The following is a 23481-nucleotide window of genomic DNA, read 5'->3' as shown; positions in this document are numbered from 1 at the left end:
GTGAAATTAGGAATGTAGCAAATAAAGTGAAATTAAGATAGATAAATATTGAAACATATAATTTGAGATACCGACTATGGCTGACCGGGAGAGAACTGGCATGGTGCCAACGACAATCCTGAGAGAGAGAGAGAGAGAGAGAGAGAGAGAGAGAGAGAGAGAGAGAGAGAGAGAGAGAGAGAGAGAGAGAGAGAGAGAGAGAGAGAGAGAGAGAGAGAGAGAGAGAGAGAGAGAGAGAGAGAGAGAGAGAGAGAGAGAGAGAGAGAGAGAGAGAGAGAGAGAGAGAGATCTAGAGAGAGAGAGAGAGAGAGAGAGAGAGATTATTAGATTCAATTAGAAAAGGGATACATAAAAGACGACTCCACCGCCGCCGCCGCGAAAACGTGCCCAGTTTCAACCTCGGCGCCGCCGCGAAGACGCCGAAGTTCTTCTATTTCAAACCCAGGGTATTCCTCCCGTTCACCTTCGAACAGCCGTACACGAAAATACTGCAATCCAGCCACGATCTGTTGCTGCTCGAGTGCAAAAATTTGCCGCTCGGACGTGTGAACTACTGTGTGTACAAGAATCGAAATGAAAAAAAATGATAAATAGGAATTTTAAAGACGATGAAGAGAAAAAATGCAGAGATAAAATGAAGAACAATTGAAATCTTTCTGCGTCGTTAGGTCACAATAATTCATCTGATGAGAATAAGTTTATTTATATCCGGTTATTTTGCAATTGTTAAATTTTGCAGAGGGCAACCTGGTAATATCACGTAAGGTTTCAATCAAGATGTATGTGGGATTAGCTAATCGGACCTCCCGAGGTGGGATGGAGTAATCATCGAAATGCAGGATAAGAGACCGGGCCTGGAATCAAAACCGGGCTGGAATCCAATAATCCTAATATGTGATCTGGCCGGATTAATCCATCAATCCAGCCTTTTCCAACAAAGCAAAAGGGCCCTAAAGGAACTGGATATACAATTTGTCAAAGAATATCCAGGCCCACAAATTAATTAATTAAACAATATAAATAAATAAAACCAATAACATAGAAAATGAAATAGTCAAACTTATTAGTGGGTTGGTATATTAATTGACATCTCATCCCATAATCTTTATTAAAAAAACAAATTAAATAAATAATAATAATAAGTTGGACTTTGAGCAAGTAAAGTTTAATATTGGTGCTTCAACTTCAACTTAGACTGCAAGAAAGTAACATAAAACAATGAGGGCACGTTACGTTAGTCTAATGAAACAAATATTTATTTCATACACAAATTTCTTCAGTACTCAAAATGGCATCAATTGATCCCAATATTGATCCCTATGGCTACTTGGGAATCACCCAAAACTCCGACGGTTCGATCACTCGTCGGCCGGAGTTTCTCGCCACATGCACCGCCGATTCCGATCCCAAATCTCCGGTCCTCATCAAGGACATTCCCATCAATCAACAAAACAACACTTGGGCACGCCTCTACCTCCCCGCGCCGGAATCCGGCGCCGCTCCGGCGACCAAACGGCCCCTCCTGGTTTACTACCACGGCGGAGGATTCATCCTATGCAGCGCCGCCAGTTCCATATTCCACGCCTTCTGTTCCCGACTCGCCGCTGAAATCCCGGCGTTGGTCGTCTCCGTCGAGTACCGTCTCGCCCCGGAACACCGCCTCCCCGCCGCCTACGACGACTCCGCGGAAGCCCTGGATTGGATCCGAACCGCCGGCGACGAGTGGCTGACTGACTACGCCGATTTCTCCAATTGTTTTCTGATGGGAACCAGCGCCGGCGGAAACATCGCGTACCACGTGGGTTTGCGCGAGGTGGTCACGTGCGTTGACGTTGACCACCCCAAGCCTCTGAAGATCCAAGGGCTGATACTGCACCAGCCGTTCTTCGGCGGGGTGGAGAGGACCCCGTCGGAGATAAGGCTGGCCGCCGACAAGGTGCTTCCGCCGCTTCTGTCGGATATAATGTGGGATCTGTCGCTGCCGGTTGGGGTTGACCAGGACCACGAGTACTCCAATCCAATCAGAGCCGTTAGATTAGATGTGGTGGAGAAGGTGAAGGATCAAGGGTTGAGATTACTGGTGACCGGCTGTGACGGTGACCCGCTGGTGGACCGTCAAATTGAATTGGTGAAGATGCTGAAAGATAAGGGAGTGGATGTGGTGGATCAATTTAGCGATGGTGGATTTCATGGATGTGAGATTTTTGATGATTCTAAAGCTATTGTCCTTTATGCTGCCCTAAAGAAATTTGTCCTAAATTCTTAATTTTAATTTCCCATTTTTATGCTTTGAATTGATTCTAATAAGTATAAGTTGTACCTTTAACAACTTCCTAGTGTAATATTTCATCTTTTATCAAATTTAAATATATATTTTTTTAAGGGTTAATATTTGAGATACCCATCAAACCGAACTTAATTAGATGTAAGGAAAAACCTTAAATATCATATTTTAATTAAATCCTTAGTTGAAAATAAAATTTGACCAACATCCTTTTATTTTTTTTAAACCCAAAAATATTCTTATTAGACCTAATAAAAATTAACTTTTTCTTCTCTCTTTTTATGTCTCTATTTTTCTCTCTCTCTCTCTCATCCGCCGCCACCATCGTCTTTTCTCTATTTTTTCATCACCTCCACCATAGCTTTCTATCTTTGTTTCTTCATTCACCCAACTCTTCCTCTCTTTCTCTCTATCTCTCTCTTTCTCTATTTTTCTTGACTTGGAGGTATTAGTTATAGGAGTTTTTTAGATCGGATCTTGGTGTGGGGGTGGCAGGCGGCGGTGGTTTTGGTCGCTAGGGGGCGACGAGCAGCGGTGGTTTTGATTGCTGGGGCGGCAGAGGTTTTGATCGCGCCGGGCGGTGGTGGTTTTGGTCGTTGGGGGCGGCAACGGTTTTGGTCGCTGGCGTCGGTGGTGGTTTTCTTCGATGACGACAGTAATTTTTTTGTTAGAATTTGATGTTGGGTTTGGAGAAGAGGAAGGCTAATTAAGATGGAAAGTGAGACATAGAGGAAAAAGACGGAGGTGGAGGTGGAGAAGGTGGTGGTGGCGGAGGCGGATCTAGGGTTTCATATTGGATGAGTGCGAATGACTACGAGTGTCTATGAATTATTATGAGAGTATACGAATGAGTAGCGACTAGGGTTCAAAACGAGAGTATGTGACTACGGATTACTATGGTTCCTATAGGTGTCTATAGTCGACTACAACCGATTTTTTTTAAAAAAACATTCACGATTTTCAATATCATAAATTATAGTATACCATCGTACACCATAGTATACCATAGTACACCATAGTATTTTTAAAATCTGTTGTTTTATTTAACAAAAACGAAAAAAAAAAAAAGTAATTTTCAGTAAAACGTTAAAAATAAATAAAAAAATAAAGTTGTTTATAATAATGTAAGAAAATGTTGGAGTGAAAAGCAAAAGAATAAAGACGACAAAGTCGATAATAATAAAATAAAATAAAATATGTTAGATGAAATATGTAGCGCCCCACCCCGAGTAGCAGGCACCTCGTGGCGGAACACCACTCAACATGCAGTACATTCAATGACCCCAAATATGCTCCTCAAATTTTCAATGATCAAAACATTAAACCCCCAATATCTATACCATCGTGTTTACAAAAGGATGTTCTATTACAAGTCGATTTCGACACCAGTTACTCTATTACAAAATTCTCGATCAAACTATTCCTATACGGAACATAAATAGAGATACCTCTCGACGAGACTAATCGGAGGCATACACGAGCTTTAACTCTTAGTATGAAAATTTAGGTCTAAGTCTTTCTTTTACCTGCGCATTAATATCAGAGAAAACGAATAAGTCCGAATGACTTAGTGAAAAACATATGATCCATGAGTATGATGAGAATCAACAGAACATAACATATAACGAGAGACTTTACAAGAATTTCATTAACAGAAGTGTAACATGTACAAGAGTGTAACATGTACGGCTTGAGTTCAATATTTGGTGGGGTCTCCAACCTTGTAACTCCCAACAAATAAAATCATATCACATCCTTATCCCTCCACTCCGTTCCGAGTGGCCACTCGGTCGGAAACAAGCAAGAGGCACGACATGAACGTGCCGATTCGGCTCAAGAACATTTAACTCTAAACGAACGTGAGTCCGAACCATCAGGAGGTATACCATTCGGGAGACCAGTCATTGTCAGCCCAATACTGCCCGATCGTCTTGCCGAAATGGTCCTAGGGCCCAGCTCCCCCAAGAGCGTCCTCAAGGGTGGGGACAATAGGTTCAAGAATAAATATCATTTCTTTTAGGAATATCAAGTCATTCATTTCAAGAATCAATTCAAGAATCAAGTCAATCATTCACAAGATAAGTCACGATCATGATAATTGAATATCAAGTCTCAGGATAATGAACATGTTCAGATTTCAATTTAAGCCAATGAAGAATTGTCGTGAATATGGAATTCAAGAAGAACAATAAATTCCATGTCAGGTTCCAAGAACGAGTATATCAAGATCTCGATATATTCAATAAACATGAGATTCAAGTTCGAGCCAACAAAATATTTATTCTCGGAAGGCATTCAAGACAAGATTTTGAGAATAAATATAGTTCAGTATCGATTCAAGGAAAATGTTCAGGCCAATGTATCAAGTATAGGAATTAGCCGTGAACATAGCAACCAAGAGAATTTCAAGGACAAGATCAAGGTTCCAAGTTCGAGCCCAGAAAACAATATGCTCGCAGAACATTAAGGATCATATTTCAAGAACAAATATAATCACTGTATCGAAGGCTTCAATATATACAAAATATTCGGTTCAAACAAAGGCGATATTATGCGCAGGAAAGAAATTGGATAAGGAGTCATAGTTTCTCACCTGGAGTCCAACGCTAGTGTTATAGAAGTGCTATAGAAGCATCTTTAAGCTTAAACCTTGAGTCAGAGTTTTACTACGCTCAACACCTATGCAAATATTAGAACTAAATAAGATTCCAAACAGTAATATAGCCATATTACCATCCACTATATGACATAGTCAATTTCTTAAACATATACTAAGAATTGCTTCTCGTGGCACTCTATTCAAATAATCATTGCGATCGTCGTACTTATACGAATGACCTAAATGATATATAAAGTTAAAGATAACATTTGTCTCTACAATTTTACTAAAGACTTTAATCCCAAATTAACAACATAAGCCGTCAATTACAACCCCGAAAGATGAATACATAAACCTGCCAGATTTTCGGGATAAGTTCGTTTACTGTCACAGCCCGTTTGAAAAATCATAACAAATTGTACGGTTATCCAAATTGTCCAAGTAATACATCAAATGAAACTTGGAAGTTTAATCTACAAGTTTCATGAAGGCACATAGCCCAAATTATGATCCGACCATATCGAAACCAGTCCCGCAAAAAGATACTCAAAACTGCCCTATTTCCGGCAGATTACTGTCATCGGATTCCGACCTCTAAAACACGTATATTAAATATTCTAATTCGGTACAATTGAACACTTACTTGTAGTTTACGATCTCCTCTACGAGTTTCCTGAAGGAACTGATTCCAAATTCGCATTCGAAACCCTTCGATTTCGGCTCCGAAAACAAGTGCGGCAGCAGATTTTGCTTCCCCAAAATCGCATCGAGCAGGCTGACTTCTCGCCAAACTCCGGCGACCAACGTCGGTGCAAGCCATCGAGCTTCACCACCAACAGAAAGGTAACATCATAAGGTTTCTAATGATGGGACCTGATCGTCGAGATTCCACTTTTAAGGACTCCGTTCAATTAATTCTTTGAAGGACCAACAGCTGAAATTCGGGTTCTGCACGGCTCGTTTTCTTTTGCCCGATTCCAGCCACCACCGCGCGTCATCGTCGGTGAAATCCATCACCACAAGGAAGCTGCGTCTTGAGATTTCCAACGGCACCTCCCAATCAACGGAATTAAATCTCTAAGGGTTTCAGACCTAAATTCTTCAGACCTAAACTTGGTGTATTAAGAATCCTCTCATATTACTCGAGTTTTGCTATAAACTTTCTGCAATTCCAGCCCAAGAGTCGATAATGAGGAAGAGAGGAATAGAAAGTGAGAGAGAGAGAGAGAGAGAGAGAGAGAGAGAGACGGTGAGGGAGAGAGACGAGTTGGGGAGAAAAGAAGAAACGTTGATGCCAAAGGAGTATTGTGAATTGACGATATACACGTCAATTCCATTCCTATCTCAACTATAAATTCTGAAAGTTCTTAATTACCAAATAGATGCCATAACTTTAGATATTTACAATTTCTACACTTCCCATCAAATTCAAAATATATTATAATCCCATATCGACACATATCAACTAAATAAATTCAATTATCCCTAGACTTAAACAACTTACATATTTATGGGGTGTTACAAAATATAAGATATTAAATGTATAATAAAAAATGATAAATGCAGTTTGTATAATAAAGGATGTGAAGCAAATGTTTAGTTTCACTTGTCATTTAGTTATAATTAGTTTTGTCACCAGGGACCTATATCTTAAGCTTTTTTTTCTAAATCATACATCTGCTGAAATATGTTAGATTATATTATAAATTTACACTCAAATTATGTTTTTTAGTGTACTAGTTTTATTATATAGTTATGCCTAAATAAAATATCTCCGTTTCTCCTAAAAAAAGGAGACTTACTATATTTTTCTAGGAATATTTAGGATTCAAATTACGTAATTCCGGTTATTTCTATTCTACACCCGGTGAAGATTACACCGGTTGATTTTTTATCGTTGATCTACACACACTAATGTAGGTGTGTGTATATGAATGGAACAGATCTATCCGGTGTATTTCATCCGGTGTAACATAGTATAAGCCCGTAATTCCCTACTTTCTCAATTGTAACAACATAATTTGAATTTTAAAAAATAATAAATAAATAAAAAGAAATACCGATTTAAGCAGCAGGGGTTATTAGTACATGAACTGGACTGGACTGGACTAAAATAGGGTTTCCAGGGTTAAGTGAACTGGACTAAAATTCCGTGCAGTTAGACTTTTACAATAAGACTAATTTAGCAACTCTTGGGCCTACATAGGTAACTATGGGAGACTTATTAATTGGGCCGGAAGATGGTTTCCAAGTCTGAATAATTGATATCATCTATCGGGTTGGCCCGTACTGAAATCGGAGTGATAAGATCGAAATTATCACTTTCGAAAAAATAATTTTTTTTTTCCGAAAGTGTAAGAAATGATCCAATTCCATTAAAAAATGGAAAAACCAGAAATCAAATATCTGGAAGAAAAAAAATGTTCCAAAATCGGAACTTCCGTTCGAATTTTCACCACAGGTTAACTTGTGGATACAGACATGCTTTCTTTTCCATTTTCTCTTGTACCTCAATTATTCGTGATCTTTATTTTTTTGCAATTATTATATATAATTTCATTCTCGGTATATGAAATGTGATATTTTAACTCATCCATTCCAATTGTTACATGTCCCAACATGCAAATTTCAACTCTAGTCATTTTCATAAATATTAAAATCAAATTCGTGGATAAACTTCAATTTTATTTTTTTGGAGAGGGTGCTATCGTATTGGAAAAGGAAATTTCACACAGACCTGTTATTTCAAATAACATGTCAATTTTTAAACAATTACCGGACTATAAAATTCAATAGAAAATAGAAAATATCAACTATTATTATTATTATTATTATTATTATTATTATTATTATTATTATTATTATTATTATTATTATTATTATTATTATTATTATTATTATTATTATTATTATTATTATTATTATTATTATTATTATTATTATTATTTAATTTCATAGTTAGAAAGGATAAGAGAGATGAAAGTGCATGATTCCAAAAATAAATAAATAAAAATTAAAAATCATCCTGTCATCAATTTAAATATTGGTACTGTATTCTTAAAATCGTTATCAGATATAAAGAGGTAAAAGAAAAGACAAAGAAAAGGAAGAAACAAAAGATTATTATTGTTAAAATTAATGAACCGTTATGTGTGTTTCACATGCTGGCAGCTAATATATATAGAGCTTAAGCTAAGGTTAAATATCAATCAATGAATTAGGTATCCCATGTTTAATATAATCATTCTATTTGTCCCTTTTAATGGTGGCTCTAGATTATTTGCCAACTCGAAAACATGGACATATATCGTAGCTAACCTAATCTAACGTAACTCGTAATAATGTCGATTAATATACTAGAATAGAAATGACTCTACGATATGATCTCATAGCGAGGACAATTAAAGAATGTTACTCCATTTGTTTCATAATAATTATCACTTTTGAATAATATTTTTGTTCGGGTTAGCTCTCACTTCACATTTCCAATATTGAATTAGATGCATCTTTTTTTTTTTTTTACTTTATTAATTCAACTATATTATAACTTTTCTCTTACAAATCATTAAATGATAATTATTTACTAAAATCAAGTCATATTTATTGAGTTTATTAATATTCGTGTAAAGGTGAAAAGAGACGGTTATTTAGGAACGAAGGGAATATATGGTAGACTGGTGGCCATAATTTTGAGAGCTTTAGTGTTTAAATAAATAAATAAATAAACTATTTTCAAAATAAATGAATTTCAAGAAATTAAATGAAAAGATAATTTATTTTATTATTATTATTTTTTTTTTTTTGTGGGGAAGTGAAGATAAATATGTAGGTATGATTGAACCAACCACAGAAATTTTTGAAATAAAAATAAAAATTGAATAGTCCCGAGGAGTTTAAAAATCTTGAAGTTAGGGATGGTGATATATTTGTATCTCTTTCTATTTATGTGCTGTTTTCTAGCGTTGTGTGTGTGTGTGTGTGTGTTTTATTTATGAATGTTTTTTACCTACAGTCGATTGATCCATTTGTGGGAAAATTTATATTTTTATAATTAGAATTATAACAATAGGACAATTAAAATAAAGACAATGAAAACAAGGTTTACTTGTCTTGTTTGAGGCCAAGAAAAACAAAACATTTTTATATTTTTTTTATGTTAAAGTATAATTGAGGAGATAGGTGCCAGGTCAGACAATTCATGTGCCAGAATCCAATTAGTAAAGAAGAAAAAATCTCCAGTACACAAAATCCAGTACTTGATCATGGCTTTGCTGTTACCTAAATTGTAGTTAAATGATATAATCCCAAATTAATTAAGATTCGATTTCAAATTCACATCATGAACACATCCCTAGTGCTGGATTTTGGGCTGCTCAGTTGAATTATTTATTCAGCCCAATAACCCAAACTCTTATAAGTCGGCCCAACTGTTCGGAAGTCACGTCCACTCGAATCCGGTCAAACCTTTAGAAAGCTCTAGATTCTTGAACTTGACCATTGATTTTAATTTCACCGACTGATACAAACCGTTTACGCGAGGTATTTTACCTCCGGCTCTCTCACAACCCATAATTTCTGATCTCTCTTCTCTCTCATTCTCATTGATTCCCGTACCTCCGCATCAAATATAATGCATCTTGATATTTTCCGTCGACACAACCTTTTGACTACGACGATTTCTTGCCCTCAGCTTTGGAGACAACTCTTCTTTTCCATCTATATAGTAAAGAAGAAAAAAAAAATCTTCATCTTGTATGAGAAGGGCAAGGGAGGGTAAAAGAGAGAGTAATTTGTTTTTACATGCAAAATTAAGATAAGGAAAAGAACAAGGGTGGGACATTAGGAATCCCTGACATAATCCAAAGAAATGTCGTTTAGTTTGGGATGATATATATGTATATATTTATATTATTACATATATATATATTTATTTAATTAAGAAATAGAAAAGTAAAAAAGAAAAGGAATAATTAATAAAGAAATGGGGAGGGAAAGAAAACAAAAGAAGGCACATATAAGTTTGCGAGAAAAACCAGAAGAGCAGAGGAGAGAGGAGAGAGAAGAGAGAAGAGATACAGAGCCATTGGCTCAATTGCAAACAAACAAAGATTTCCACGTGAAGTCGGCCCTTTTTCAACCCATCAGAAGAAAGTGACTATCACCCTCTTTTTTTGTCTTTTTCCCTCTTCTTTTCCTTTATTACATTTACACCCTCAATCTTTTTTTCTTTTCTTTTTTAATATACTTGTCACTTTTCTTTCCCAATTTTGCCCTTACCATTGCTACAAACTTAAAAAGGGATTCTTTCTAATCATTTTATTATAATTTTTTGGGTAAAATTCATTTTGCACCCCTGTACTATGATAAATGTATCGTTTACCCCCCTGAAGTATTGAAAACATCAAACACCCCCCTGCCGTTAGTTTTTTTCTTCTAATTCCGTTAGTCAAACACTTTGACCGACTATTGCAAGGAAATGTTGGCTTTTTTTTTATGAAAATACCCCAACAAATTTCTATATAAAGGAAAACTAACGGCACAAAACCCACAAAAAATGAAAACTAAAAGCACTGAAATCTATATATAGAAATTTTTTGGGGTATTTTCGTTAAAAAAAAGCCAACATTTCTTTGCAATAGTCGGTCAAAGGTTTTGACTAACGAAATTAGAAGAAAAAAACTAACGGCAGGGGGGTATTTGATGTTTTCAATACTTCAGGGGGGTAAACGATATATTTATCATAGTACAGGGGTGCAAAATGAATTTTACCCTAATTTTTTACTGATCTTTTTTTTTTTTTTTGATGGCTCTTAACAAATGCGTTTGAGTTGGCTTTACGTTGACCTCTTGAGCCAAAGGTCCACAAGACAAATCATATTTATTTTATGGATAATTTGGCAAATAAGTATCATCTCTCTCATAAGTCCTTTTCACAAATATAATTACTTCATTTTCACTATACCATACCGAATAAGATCAACAGCTTTCATGTTTTGGCCTCTCTTCAATCGTAAAAAATATATCAATTAAAAAAATCCCAAAATTAATTTTCTTAAAAAAATCCCTCAAAAAAAAATTGGTAAATTCTGTTTGAACTGAAAATGCCAAGAATAGTGACAGGAGTAATGAGGTTGTAGTTTACGTGGGGACTTGCACTCTCACCCACACCTAAAAGAAAAACAAATATAAATAGAAATCGAAATTATTAAAATAAAAAAAAAAAAAGAAAAAAAAAATTATTGTGTTATGTGTATATAAAATATCATAGGAAGAATGTTGCAGCATACAAGGACAAACACCAGGACAATGTCCCAAGTATTCCTTTGGCATTCCATATATTCACTAACTTCCAAAACTCCAGATATATATATTACTTAATTAATAATTAATAAATAAAATTGAATAGAACAAACTGCACAATATTAATCCATTGCTTTGAAAGCTCCGTCTTCTGAATTATGATTCATTTGGTGGGTCATATTTAATTTTTCCTATCTTGGATGTGATTTATTAATTTTTCATCCGGAAAATAACCAAAAATATCAAACTAGCTTAATTTGTAACATAAGAATTAAGATCAGTCAATATAAGTGAAAATATATTAAAAAAAAAAATAAAAAAAAAAAAACATTTCTACTTAAATATATGGACGGAATTACAAAATTGCCCTCATTATAACTTAATAAGAAATACAAGTACTTATTCATTTATACACAATAGTATCCCTGTCTAATTAATTCGATTGGTTAAAAGCAATTAAAACCACATCCCCTCCTTCTCCAAATCTTTCACCTTAGGAATTAATTCTCCAATCCCATCATTTCTTGTTTAACTACTAAACTAGTATTCATATTTAGGACATGCATATTAATTAAAACTAAAAACGAAAAAGACGACAACATGGGATTAATGATCGATCGATCGATCAGCTGCAATCGATCGATGATCACATGACTGCTTCAGATGTTTTCTGTTGTTGTTGTTTGATGATCCATTCGGAGAAAGTGTTGAGGGTATTCATATCAGCTCTGTAGTGTTTCTGCGTAAACTCGAGCAAATTAGGCCAACTGAAATCGGGATATATTCTAGGGTTATTCGAGTCCACGAGTTCTTGCGGTGGGCTCACCACCTTATCCTTATTCGGACACAGAAAAAACGCTAGCGATTTCCTAGTACTCGTCCTGTTCACCACCGCCCTGTGCAAACAGCTTTTGTACCTCCCATTCGAAAGCGCCTGCATTATTAATAACAATTATTATTACAAACAAAAAAAACCCCACAAATTTAAAAAATAATTAACTATATTAATTGAAATTAAGAATTATACCATGAATGTGTCTCCAATGTTGACAACAAAAGCATTGACGTTGGGAGTGATGGAGCGCCATTCGTTGTCGACGAACACTTGGAGTCCACCAACGGTGTCTTGGTGGAGGATTGTTAGTGATGTCGGGTCACAGTGTGGTCCGGTTCCTAGTGCTTGATCCGGTTTTTTACATGGTGGGTAATAATTCAATCTCATTATCGATTCGTTTCCTTGGAAGAAATCTTTGAAATGGCTTCTGTTCACACCCAGGCTCATCGCCAATAGTTCCATGATGCCTAGTGACAGTTTGCTCATCGAACTCGAATATTCTTCGTACACTTTCCTGCAATTCATTCATTCATTAAATTAATTATAAGTGTTTAATTAGAATTTTTAATTAATTAATGCTTACCCTAAGTGTGAGAAATCTTCTCCTAGGGTTCTGTTGAAGTAGTCTTCGACAATGCGAGACGAGCTATTTTCCGGCGAGTACTCGAAGGAGAGGGTTTCCTTCCACGGGAGCTTGGAGGAGAATCTTCCGGTGAAGCTGCTGGCGTAGCCGCAGTGCTCGCCGAGTTTTCTCTGAGCTTTTTGCTTCTGGTGGAGGGGCTGCTCGAAGAAATGGTCCATGTAGCGGTGGGCGTCGGAGATGAGGCCGGCGTCGACGCCGTGGTTGACCACCAGGAAGAAGCCGTGCTTTCTGCAGGCTTTTCCGACGAGGTCCGACGCGCGGAGGGAGGCGGCGGGGTCGCCGGAGAGAAACCCGCCGAGGTCTATGAGCGGCACGTGCAGCTCTTTAGGGTTTGGGCTGGGTTTCTCGTGATCGGGCCATATGAACTGCGGCGGTATGTTGGATTCGTGCTGCAGCAGATTCGCGTCGAAGACTACCGATTTTTTTGGTGACTGTGGGGTGGCGGCGGCGGCGGTGGTTTGGCTCGTAATTATGGAATTAATTACGGTCATAATTGCATGAGATTTGTTTATTAAGGGTGTAGGGATGAATAAATAAATAAGGATTTGGAAAAGGGTTGGTTTTTAATTGAAAGAGTTGTGTGGGTGATAAGGGAAACGCCAAAGGAAGTTTGTATTGGAGAAATTGGTGAGCGAATGGTTGGAATCTTTATAGTGTCCCGGCTAACAGATACGACAAAAAATGGGATTTGAGTATTTGCAGAGAAGGGCCTGAGGAGAGTTGTAATTTCTGAAGAGGGGTTTGTTCTTGGAGGAATTTAGGGAATGGTCCTTGTGGGTTTTTGTTTTTTGCTATGTCAGACAGATAAGCGGTTCCCGATGGGTTTTTGGCGTTTCTTTTGGTTGGGAATGAGTGAAAACAAAATCATCTGCAATAGTATTTTATTATTATATATATATAGCCTAATCTAATATGGGGTTCCCAACTTTTTGAGATAGGGCACTCTGTACTGTTAAATAATACTTGCTACCTTGAAATTTGAAGAGTTGTTACGTTTGAGAAAATAAATTAAATTTGAAGGGTTGTGACCATATATATATATATATATATATAGTCACCAAATTCAACAAAATAATAAAAAAGAAAATAAAAAATTAGTGACAAAATATAATATGTTGCATTTGGATCGATGGATTTGAACGAAAAATTTCAAATTTCGCTATGTTTTTTCATCTTTTCAAGTGATGACTTTAGTAAATACACGACATTTGCCATACGTTATTCTAATATTAACGACGGATTAATAAAAAAAGATACATAATTTTGTCAAATAATGATTTTTCCTATAAAATTGATGTACATCCAAACGAAGCCCTAAAGAAGTATATGTATTACTTGACGGAGACTACAATTCTGATTAATTAAATATTATAAACACTACAAGTTCGTCATATATAGGAAGTTATCATCATCAAATCCTTAATTCAATCATAAAGTTTACTAATTAATTAATTAATAAAAATAACTCAATAATCACCATGCCTGGTATTCATGGATTGCGAGGCCCACCACATTCGTTGCACGTAGTGCAAAAGTTTTCAGTTTCAGAACAAAATGGGGTCACTCAATAGTCAATATATATTTTTCATGCAACATGTCTGTATATTTAGCCTCTAATTAATCATTAATTAACATCAAAATATGATTAAAAAACAACATTTAATAAAATTAGGACAAATGTTATATATAGTTGACTTTTCGTAGTGAAAAGAAAGTAAGAGGAAAACCAGCTGCCCATTTTTGAGGTGGCCATGTTTGTTCCCCAACATATTGCCTTTTGAAGGACCCATTTTTGTGGCAATAATTACATAAATACCCTTGTGACAAAGTTGACAAGACAAGTTCCATAAGATAGTGGTACATGATCAAGATTATATCGATCTTGTCTTGGATAATTTAAGAAAATTGAAACCATACGTGTCCAATTAAACCACACTTGCCAAATGTAGATGTGCATATATATCTTTTTATTTTAAACTAATACATAATACTCATTTTATTCCAACATTTTTTTTTAATTTTTTTTTGTTCCTATAGTAAATGGCTATAGCCTATAAGTACATGTTAGCGAATGTGTCTGGTTGTCGACCAAGTGACATGTCTTATGTGTTTGTTTGCACATGTAAAAGTTCGTGATTGTGAGTATGTTTGAAATAACCGCATGTTTTAAAAATTGGTGGTGTTTAATTTAATTTGCATATATGTCATTATAAATCAACTATAATTTTAAGCTTAGGTTATTTAGGTATTATCTCAATATATATGTATAGATAGATTAATTCCAATATTTTTTAAATGATCAAGTATGCATGTAAGTTGTAATATTAGTGGTATTGATTATTCAAATAAAATAGTGTTTCCAAATAATTGTCCCAACTTGGTGAAGCTGTCACAAGTTTGCTAACATGTTAGCTAGATGCCTAATTCGGTGATATAAGTGGCCTTTAACTCCATATGTATATACATTCCAAATTTTATTTGGCATTAATATTAGATTCATGCACACATGCATTTAATTAATTAATTAATTGCAACCATTTTATGAACTTGTAACTACTTGACCATGTAGATAATTAAATAATAGTAAAAGTTACTCCACATCATATCATGGACCCTAGAAACCCATGCAGGAAATCCAATTACATCACTACCTTTTCTTGTTATTATTTTCAAAGATTTGAATTAAAGTTTTGAAATACTAGAAGATGCATGCGTAGTAGGATATAATTTCTCTAGGGGTACGGTGGAAATATTTTCAAAAAATACATTGATGTGTAAGTGCTTAAGTGACTACATGGAATCATCCATCACTATGACTCATGTTGGAATTGTTTTTTAGGTTAAGGTTAATTACTATATATTGAAACAAATATTATTTTTTTCTCCAACCAAAAATAAATTAAAAAAAAAAAAAACACCAAGAAAATTAAAAGTGGAGACTTAATTTTGTATAAGAAAAAGAGTAATTGGGTTGTCTAGTCAAATCAAGATGTCAACTTTGCTTTCCACCTAAAAGTTTGCATGTTGTTATAACTGTTGCACAAATTAAAATGTGCCAACTCTTGGATTACTAGTCTACTAGTAATTAAAATTCTATAATTTATGGTTCTTATCTCATCTATTTTTTTTAACGATGGAACTTGTTGTCAGCCATATAAGCGTATTAGATAAACCTACAATCTTGTATAGCAACTTGCAAATTATACAGGAGATGTAAATCACGGTAGGCTAGCTAATTATGTATGACAAACTCAACCTAGTAACCGTCTATAAGGAGATTCGAACCTAAACAGACTCACTTGCTCCAAACGCTATGCCATCCCCGAGTTATCTCCTCTAATTCTAATTCTTTCATGTTGCTCAGTTTTCGTATCTAACACTCGCGCATGCGTGTACACGCGTTTTCTAATTCTTTATATGTTTCCAATATTTCAATATCTCTCCCTTTTTATTTATTTAGTTTTATTATTATTATTATTATTATTATTATTATTATTATTATTATTGATGGGTCTAGGCCCAATTGGATTTGTTTTACACAATTAAGAAGCCCAATAAATAAAGAGGCCCACCGTAGGGACAACTAACATGGCTCCATTTGCATGCACACTAAACAACAAATCACTTCTAAAACTCACAACCACACCTCCAACCTTGGATCTACTAAACATACATTAACTACTCTACTTTCTAAAATCACCATTTTATCCCTTTTCCTTTTTCTTTTCTTTTTTAATCACTTATTTATTTATATATAAATATAAGTTATATATATATATATATATATATATATCTCATATTTATCCACTAAAAGGAAGGATGGCTTACTTTAATTAATTATTGATAATACAAGTGGTGGGACTAGTGAGGAACTATGATTTCTTAGAAATGGGGAGCAAAGACAATCTATTATTGATCTTTGTTTTGGATTTTCCGGAATGTAAAACGTGATTGGTTACATGGAATTTATTTAAAGTTTGTCAAATTGTGACAACAAATTTTGGAATATTTATTTTTTCCAGGAGGCCCGAATCGGAACTGAATTGTTTGTAGTTGTCTTCCATAACAAGCAGTTAATAGTGTACAATGTGTACACCAGATATCCCACATTGTGACATACATGTACCACTTCATCATAAAATTGTGGTGTATGTGTATATATGTTATATATTATAGCTGATTAAATAGAAAAAAGAAAAAGAAAAAAAATGATTATAGTTTGAACATAATACATTATGGGAAATGACTTGTGACAAATGACAATGTGCTGAGTTAATCGATGAAGTGGATCCAGATATATACTTCCACTACTCGATGTAATGCCATACGTATAGATATATATCTAAAACCCTTGATTTTGTTTTAATTTAATTACTAAGAAAAAAAATGTAATTAGTAGAATATATAGAAATTAAATAAGGATAATATATACTGATAGCGAGTATCAAATGGAAGATATTTACTTGTATTAGTTAATTTGGCCCAATATGATTTTCTTTCGCTGCGAAAACTAAGCCCAAAATACTTTTAACAATCGAGCAGCCCAATCCTGAAATCGACCCAATAGCTAACTTAAGCATGGCTGCGCGAAGACTTGGCCAAAGGGGACTGAGACTAACTGGAAAAACGGGTCCGAATGGTTCGTTTGATTTATTTGCATTTAGACTTTTCGAGAGCAGGTAAATGGGAGGGCAGGAGGTCAAGCCTTATGTCACGGCCCGCCAGTTGGGAACAAGTCCGTGACACTTATCCCTTAAATATGTAGTATACTATTTTATCTTTAATTTTACGTCTGAAATTAAAATTAAACCTTAGCACTAATATGTATAGTTATATTATCATCATTTAGATATATCAATGAGGCCATCACAATCTGCTGCAGAATGTAATTGCATACAACAACTCATGAGGGCAGCTAATTAAATAAAATGGAGACCTGATTTAATTGTACCGTACACTTATGGGTTTGTACATTTATATTTTTTAACTGTGGCAATTCTGCAGGAGTTAGATGGGATATTAAATTAAAAATAAATAATAATAATAATTATTATTATAAGGCTATAAATTCTGGCAGTAGTACTATTTTCACATACATGATTTTATGATAGATGGCGATCTTGTTTGCTCTTTTGCTCCCTCTGCCTGTTTTTCTTATTTTCTCTTACTAGAGAATTTATTCCATATTAAATATTTATCCATAACTATGCCCAGCAATAATATTTAATTTCATTTTGACAGAACCACCCAATGCTTTAATTATATGTGTATATATACTTGTTCATGCAATTATTAATTTTATATGTATATATCTTCAACCTACGTACCAATAATAGCAAACTGCAAACACAGGCATTCAGTGTCAATACATTTTAGAATGTCAATTTGGAATTCAAAAAAAAATATTAATTCACCGACTCCTTTTCAGAAAATTAAATAATCTCCCACAAATAAAAATAAAAATAAAAATAATTATAGAATTATATTCACCATTTGATTTTTCTTGGATATGATATTTGATATTTCAGATCATAAATGAATTGGCCCATGCATTAGCAATTGATAGTTTTTGGTCAAGCAATATGTATTGCACCATGTGCCCAAATTGATTGCGTGACATCTACATATCCATGTGCCTTTAATTTTTAATTTTGTTTCTATTCTCGTCTGCATTATTTACTTCACAATTTGTACACAAGGGTTTCTTTTGGATTTTAATTAATTACAGTTTGATTAATCACTAAATAATAACATGCAATAATATTAGAGTATGCATTCCATGCAAATATTTCTCTTACCATCCGACACGTACTCAGTTTTTTATGCTTTGTAATAATAATAAATAAATATATTCCCATCTCCTCTTGTTCTTCTACTTATTCTGCAAAAACTGACACTTGGCATTTTTTTATTTTTTTTTTATTTGGCATAATTAAGTTATTAAATAATTATTTGTACACAGTGTATGATGTAAATAATGTGGTGGTTTCAGAGTCACTGCAAACTGTGTCTGGTGGCCTTATCTCCAAAAAAAAAAAATTCAAACTTGGAAATCATTTCCCTCTTCGGCTAATTGCATTTGCAAATTAATTCAAACCAGAAATCGATGCCCAACGGCTCTCAAAACTGAAACCAGTATGTTTTTATTTTATTATTTTATTTTGTAATTAAATATTTTACCAATTATTTAATTAATTAGTAAGCTAGCTCAGTGTTACAGTTTTTGATGGAGTTAATTATTATTTTATTAATGTGCTTATGAGATTCTCTTGTGCCTATTCATAAGAAATATATTCAATTGTTTATTACTTTATGGATTATATAAACCTTCAATCAGATTTATATGACTGTATTATTATTTATTTATTTACTTGGGGATTATGTAAATATTAATATTGAGATTCAATATTCTGAAATTGAAATCTAAAGGTACTGTAAAAAGAAAAACTTACAAAAGCAGAAACAGATGCATGACGTCATGACCTCAACTCGCCTATTATTTACAGTGAGTTAATTTAATTACATCAAATCTAAGAGAAAAAAAAAGAAAATGTTAAAATAGATAGAAAAATATATATATATATATATATATATATATATATATATATATATATATATAGCCGAATTTGTCAATATAAATATATATTATTATTATATATCTAGTAGGCCTCCCTCCTCCACGTAAGATCCATTAGACCGACAAATGGCATCTCACCACGTGAACGTTGCCCTCCACGTGGCATCCGTCACTCTCGGTTCGGTTGGCTCCGCCGCCGCCACCCCATCGCCACCACCGTCTCACGCACTAACCACTCCATGATTTCACCTTCAATTTCACACACTATGCTCTCCTTCTCCTCTTCCTCAACACGCCAATTTAATTGGGGCTGACGCAAATCTCTATCGATTAATGAATCAATATCTTCTAGAACCAGACAATTCGCCGCCGGAAAATCATCGATTCGCTTGCACAATTCGTCAACCAACCGAAATTGGGAATCTTCGCAGATCTGAGAAATCGACGGCCGGATAACGAAGCGGGGCCTGGTAATTTCCCCTAAAAGCTCGTTCACCAACTGAAAAATCAGCTTCCTGTTGCACCGGTGGCTTAAAATTGAATTTCCGCCGGTGACGGTCGTGGTAGGGTGGAATAATTCGACGTGGTGGAAGATCGAGGGGTCAATTGGGTGTGAAGGGGTGCACCATTTGGGTAAATTTAACGGATTGTTGATGATGCCAGCGCGTTGGAGGATTATATGGATGTAATCTCTGTACTCCGTCACAGCGCCGCCGCGGAGAGGGGTGGCGCAATCTGGTATGTGTCGTACGTTTTCGGTGAGTCGAGAAAATATTATATTATCTGGCTGGTTGTACGAATGGCTCGGTTTACTAGATAACTGTGTGCTCTTTTCCGATGAAGGAGCATCTGATAATACCTGTTTCTGCAATTTCACCTACACAAAAGATGAATTAAATTAGGTCAAAAATAAAATATAAATATTTAATCAACGATAGTGATTTGACAATGAAATTGATCCAGGGAATTTTCATTATACTCCTGTAAATTAATATTCACAAATCTATTTAAATAAAAAAAAATTGTAATTAATACCTGTTTAAGGGGTAATTTAGTTGGAGGTGGAGAAGGATCTCTCTTGATTTGCACAAGTGTAGGGCTGCTTATATGCAGAACTTCACTCGATAAAAACGAAGCTTTCTTCGATTTATTCATTGCAGTTGTCGAATGAACAAACACCTCGTCTTTCTTGTTTTTGATTGTATGATCAGAAGCTTGACGGGGCATCATTTTCTTCACACGGGACGACGACGACGAAGAACTACATTTTCCGCCGCTAACAATAACAACAGCATTCTCGTTTTCCTTATGCTGCTGCTTGTTATTATGATTATGATTAGTATCAGAAGACGACGGAACTGATCTCGGGCTTTTGTTGTTCGATTTGTTGTTGTTAGTGTCCGAGAATTTCAGCCTTGGCGAATTAGAATCCCTAACATGATCAGCGGTCACGATTTCAGTTTCACCTTCAAATCGAGACGAAAACCTCGGACTTTTTTTCAGGGGGATAAGGTTTTCGTCGTCCCTTCCGTTTCTGCCGGTTGTGTTGGTAATGTCTGCACCAACAACTCGTCTGCTCACCTTTTCTCTAACGTGCTTCACAACCTGCTTAGCGTAATGCCCCGGGCTCATTACATTCTCGTCTTGCGTCACTCGTCTTCCTCTACGAGCGGCCGCTGTTGTTTTCTCAGCGAAGTATTCTTCTTCGCTCGTATTGTCTCTGTTTATTTGGAGAGATAGCCTGTGGTGGTGGTGGTGGTGGTGGTGGTGGTGGTAATCTACATCGGATCTTCGGGCGGATGACACCCTTGGAGTTTCCGGTAAAGAACGGATATCAGCGCCGAAATCGTGATCGAGAAAGGCTCTGTTTGAACTCTGTTTTGTTTTCGGGGTCGGTTTCGAAGGAGAGTTGGATTGTGATGGGAGTAAATCAAGGCCCATAAGCCTAGCTACTAGGGTTGGTGTTTTGATTCCTGGTGAATTGCAGCTGCTTTCTGATGAAAATTCATCTCTTCTTGATTTTGGACCGGAAATCGATACCCTTGGAGTCTTGATTATTTGAATTCCAATCTGATTTTCAATTAATAATTTGGAAATTGAAAGAGTCATTAATTGGGGCATTAATAGTTGATATTTCCAATTAAAGAAAACTGTTGCATTTTTTTTGCATTAATGCATCGGAAAAAGGAAATTGGAATTAATAATGATGAATAGTTACGACCACCTTCATTACTTACAGGGAAATTTAAATTTGCTTCTTCTTTAATGGGTAATGGCTTTGAAGAAGAAGCAGCATTAATGGCGGCGATTGGCTCCGCCTCCTCCACCTCCAAACTGTTTCTTGGTGCCTCTGCTCCTGCAACTAAAAAGAATGATTTTTTTTTTTTGTTTTTAAATTCTGACTGGAAAAAAGAAAAAGTTAATTAATTTACCTTTAGAAGTGGTGGCTTCTTCATGGAGGGAGGGATTAATGTTAATGGTTGGGCGGAAACCGGCGGCGGAGGTCTGGTGATTCAGAGGGAACCGATGAAAATGGTGCATATCAAAAAGATGGAAAACAGCACACATGCAGCCGGCTGAAGTTGCGGCGGCCTCTTCCATTTCTCCAGACGCGGTTCTTCTTCTTCTCCTGGCGGAGGACCTTCCACCGCCGCCGCCGCCTCCGCCGCCGACAATCCAATGCAGCCAGTCTTTACCCATATTGAAAAAAGCGTACTTGTTTTTATAACAAAGATGAAAAGAAAAAAAAAAAGGGAGCTCAGCAACAAAGCTGCTTCTCTGCTTTTTACTGCTGATTATGAAGCGAAAAACCCGGATCCACGGATCACAACAGGAGCCCCATTTTTCTCATTTAAAATCAAAATCCAAAAGGTTTTTTCTTATTTTTCTTTTTCACACACAAACGCACACACACACAGATAGATACACACAGAAGTATGTGATTCTGTCTGGTTATATAACAGTTTATTATCACTCACTCCCAAGCATATATATTAGCATGGCAGAAGACCAATTCTGTGTGTGTGTGTGTGTGTGTGTGTGTGTTTTGGTATTGGGAATACAAAGGATGACGAAATGACAATTATATTATATAATAAAAAACACTATTCCCTCCCTCTCTATTGAGTTTTTAAATTTAAAGAATCTGTAATATATTACTGTAATGAGTAATCTGAGACCCTCTTCTTATTTACTGTTTTCCTTTTTTTTTATATTTATATATTTCTGTACGGGGGGGCAGTTTTTTTAATTGCTAACTCTTTTCGAGAGAGATACCCCCATGCCCCAATTTGAATCTATTGTGATAAATCTTGTAATATGTCTTTGATTTTTATTTATTTTTTTAATGTGCAAATTTGCGCAATAATAATATGTTATTAGAATTTTGGATTAACTCGACTTAGAAAACGTTGTCAAACAAATTTGAATTCATATCATTTTCTTCAGAATTAATATTTGGAATTAGGACATTTCATTCCAATATTCGCCATATAAGGTTTAGTCGAATTGAAATTTTCATTTTTCATTTGAAAATAAATAAATAAGTAGATTGTACTATTTTTATTAATTTTTATATTTTGAGGAAGTGTATGATGAATTTGAAGCAGCATCATTTGTAACATTATCTCGAGAACAATGAAAAGTGAAAATTGTAAAGAAAAATAGAATGTCCTCTTCCAAGAGACCATCCACATAATTTTGCTTGTTTAATTTATTAACATTAGTTAGTACATTTGCCCTATCCTTCTTTGTAATTTTATTATATAACAATGTTTGCTTACTTTAATCTCTAAACTATTATGATTCATTAAATAGTTGGACTTAATTTGATGTTTGGTATCTTCAATAAATTGCCGGGTCGACCCGCCAAAATAATATAATCATGGCTTATCATGCCTTATCTTGCCTTCTAATGAGTTTTTTTTGTTTGACGTTTCAAGCTCCAATAAAATAATTGGGTCTCATTAGATTATTTAATCTTATCTTGGCTAATTTTATCTTGTCAATCAAACGAGGCCTAAGTATACAAACTTATTTCCTCTTTCAATTCAAACTCGGTAGCAACACGTTAAATTATTAACTCGATAATTTAATATTTCACTAACTTAATAGAATTCTATTACTTCCAAGTGTATTAATCTTTCGAGTAATAACAATATGGAATATACAAAGTGACATATAATTTGGAACGGAAAAATTGGTATTCCAGAAATGAGGAACCATTATTATTAATTAAGTAGTG

At 35.1% G+C, this 23481-nt stretch overlaps 3 protein-coding genes and 1 long non-coding RNA gene across 5 annotated transcripts; 2 read left to right on the top strand and 2 right to left on the bottom strand.

The window, feature by feature from the left end:
• Nucleotides 1–1101: 1101 nt before the first annotated feature.
• Nucleotides 1102–2361, top strand: LOC105971665 (carboxylesterase 20). Its single transcript, XM_012996530.2, has one exon. The coding sequence runs from the start codon at nucleotides 1289–1291 to the stop codon at nucleotides 2264–2266; it is 978 nt and encodes a 325-aa protein (XP_012851984.2). The 5' UTR covers nucleotides 1102–1288; the 3' UTR covers nucleotides 2267–2361.
• Nucleotides 2362–11538: 9177 nt separating this feature from the next.
• LOC105971674 (gibberellin 20 oxidase 1-D-like) lies at nucleotides 11539–13658 on the bottom strand. The gene is made up of 3 exons (XM_012996539.2): nucleotides 12602–13658; nucleotides 12211–12532; nucleotides 11539–12117 (listed from the first exon to the last, which is right to left on the bottom strand). The coding sequence occupies exons 1-3, from the start codon at nucleotides 13150–13152 to the stop codon at nucleotides 11830–11832; spliced, it is 1161 nt and encodes a 386-aa protein (XP_012851993.2). The 5' UTR covers nucleotides 13153–13658; the 3' UTR covers nucleotides 11539–11829.
• A 5749-nt stretch (nucleotides 13659–19407) lies between these two features.
• LOC105971677 (uncharacterized) lies at nucleotides 19408–21938 on the bottom strand. Of its 2 annotated transcripts, none has more exons than XM_012996542.2 (4): nucleotides 21671–21938; nucleotides 21476–21600; nucleotides 20274–21308; nucleotides 19408–20115 (listed from the first exon to the last, which is right to left on the bottom strand). In XM_012996542.2, the coding sequence occupies exons 1-4, from the start codon at nucleotides 21936–21938 to the stop codon at nucleotides 19408–19410; spliced, it is 2136 nt and encodes a 711-aa protein (XP_012851996.2). The 2 variants fall into 2 exon arrangements, with proteins under 2 accessions (XP_012851996.2, XP_088675436.1); XM_088819310.1 differs by having other exon boundaries at nucleotides 21476–21594.
• Nucleotides 19835–22448, top strand: LOC148769874 (uncharacterized). Its single transcript, XR_016031656.1, has 2 exons — nucleotides 19835–19976; nucleotides 20450–22448. It is a non-coding gene; the product is annotated as an uncharacterized LOC148769874 (long non-coding RNA).
• The last annotated feature ends 1033 nt before the right edge of the window (nucleotides 22449–23481 follow it).

This window comes from Erythranthe guttata, chromosome 6, assembly GCF_056151865.1.
Source record: "Erythranthe guttata isolate IM_541 chromosome 6, IM_541, whole genome shotgun sequence".
Taxonomy (NCBI): Eukaryota; Viridiplantae; Streptophyta; class Magnoliopsida; order Lamiales; family Phrymaceae; genus Erythranthe; species Erythranthe guttata.
This window is presented reverse-complemented; position numbering and strand designations above follow the sequence as displayed.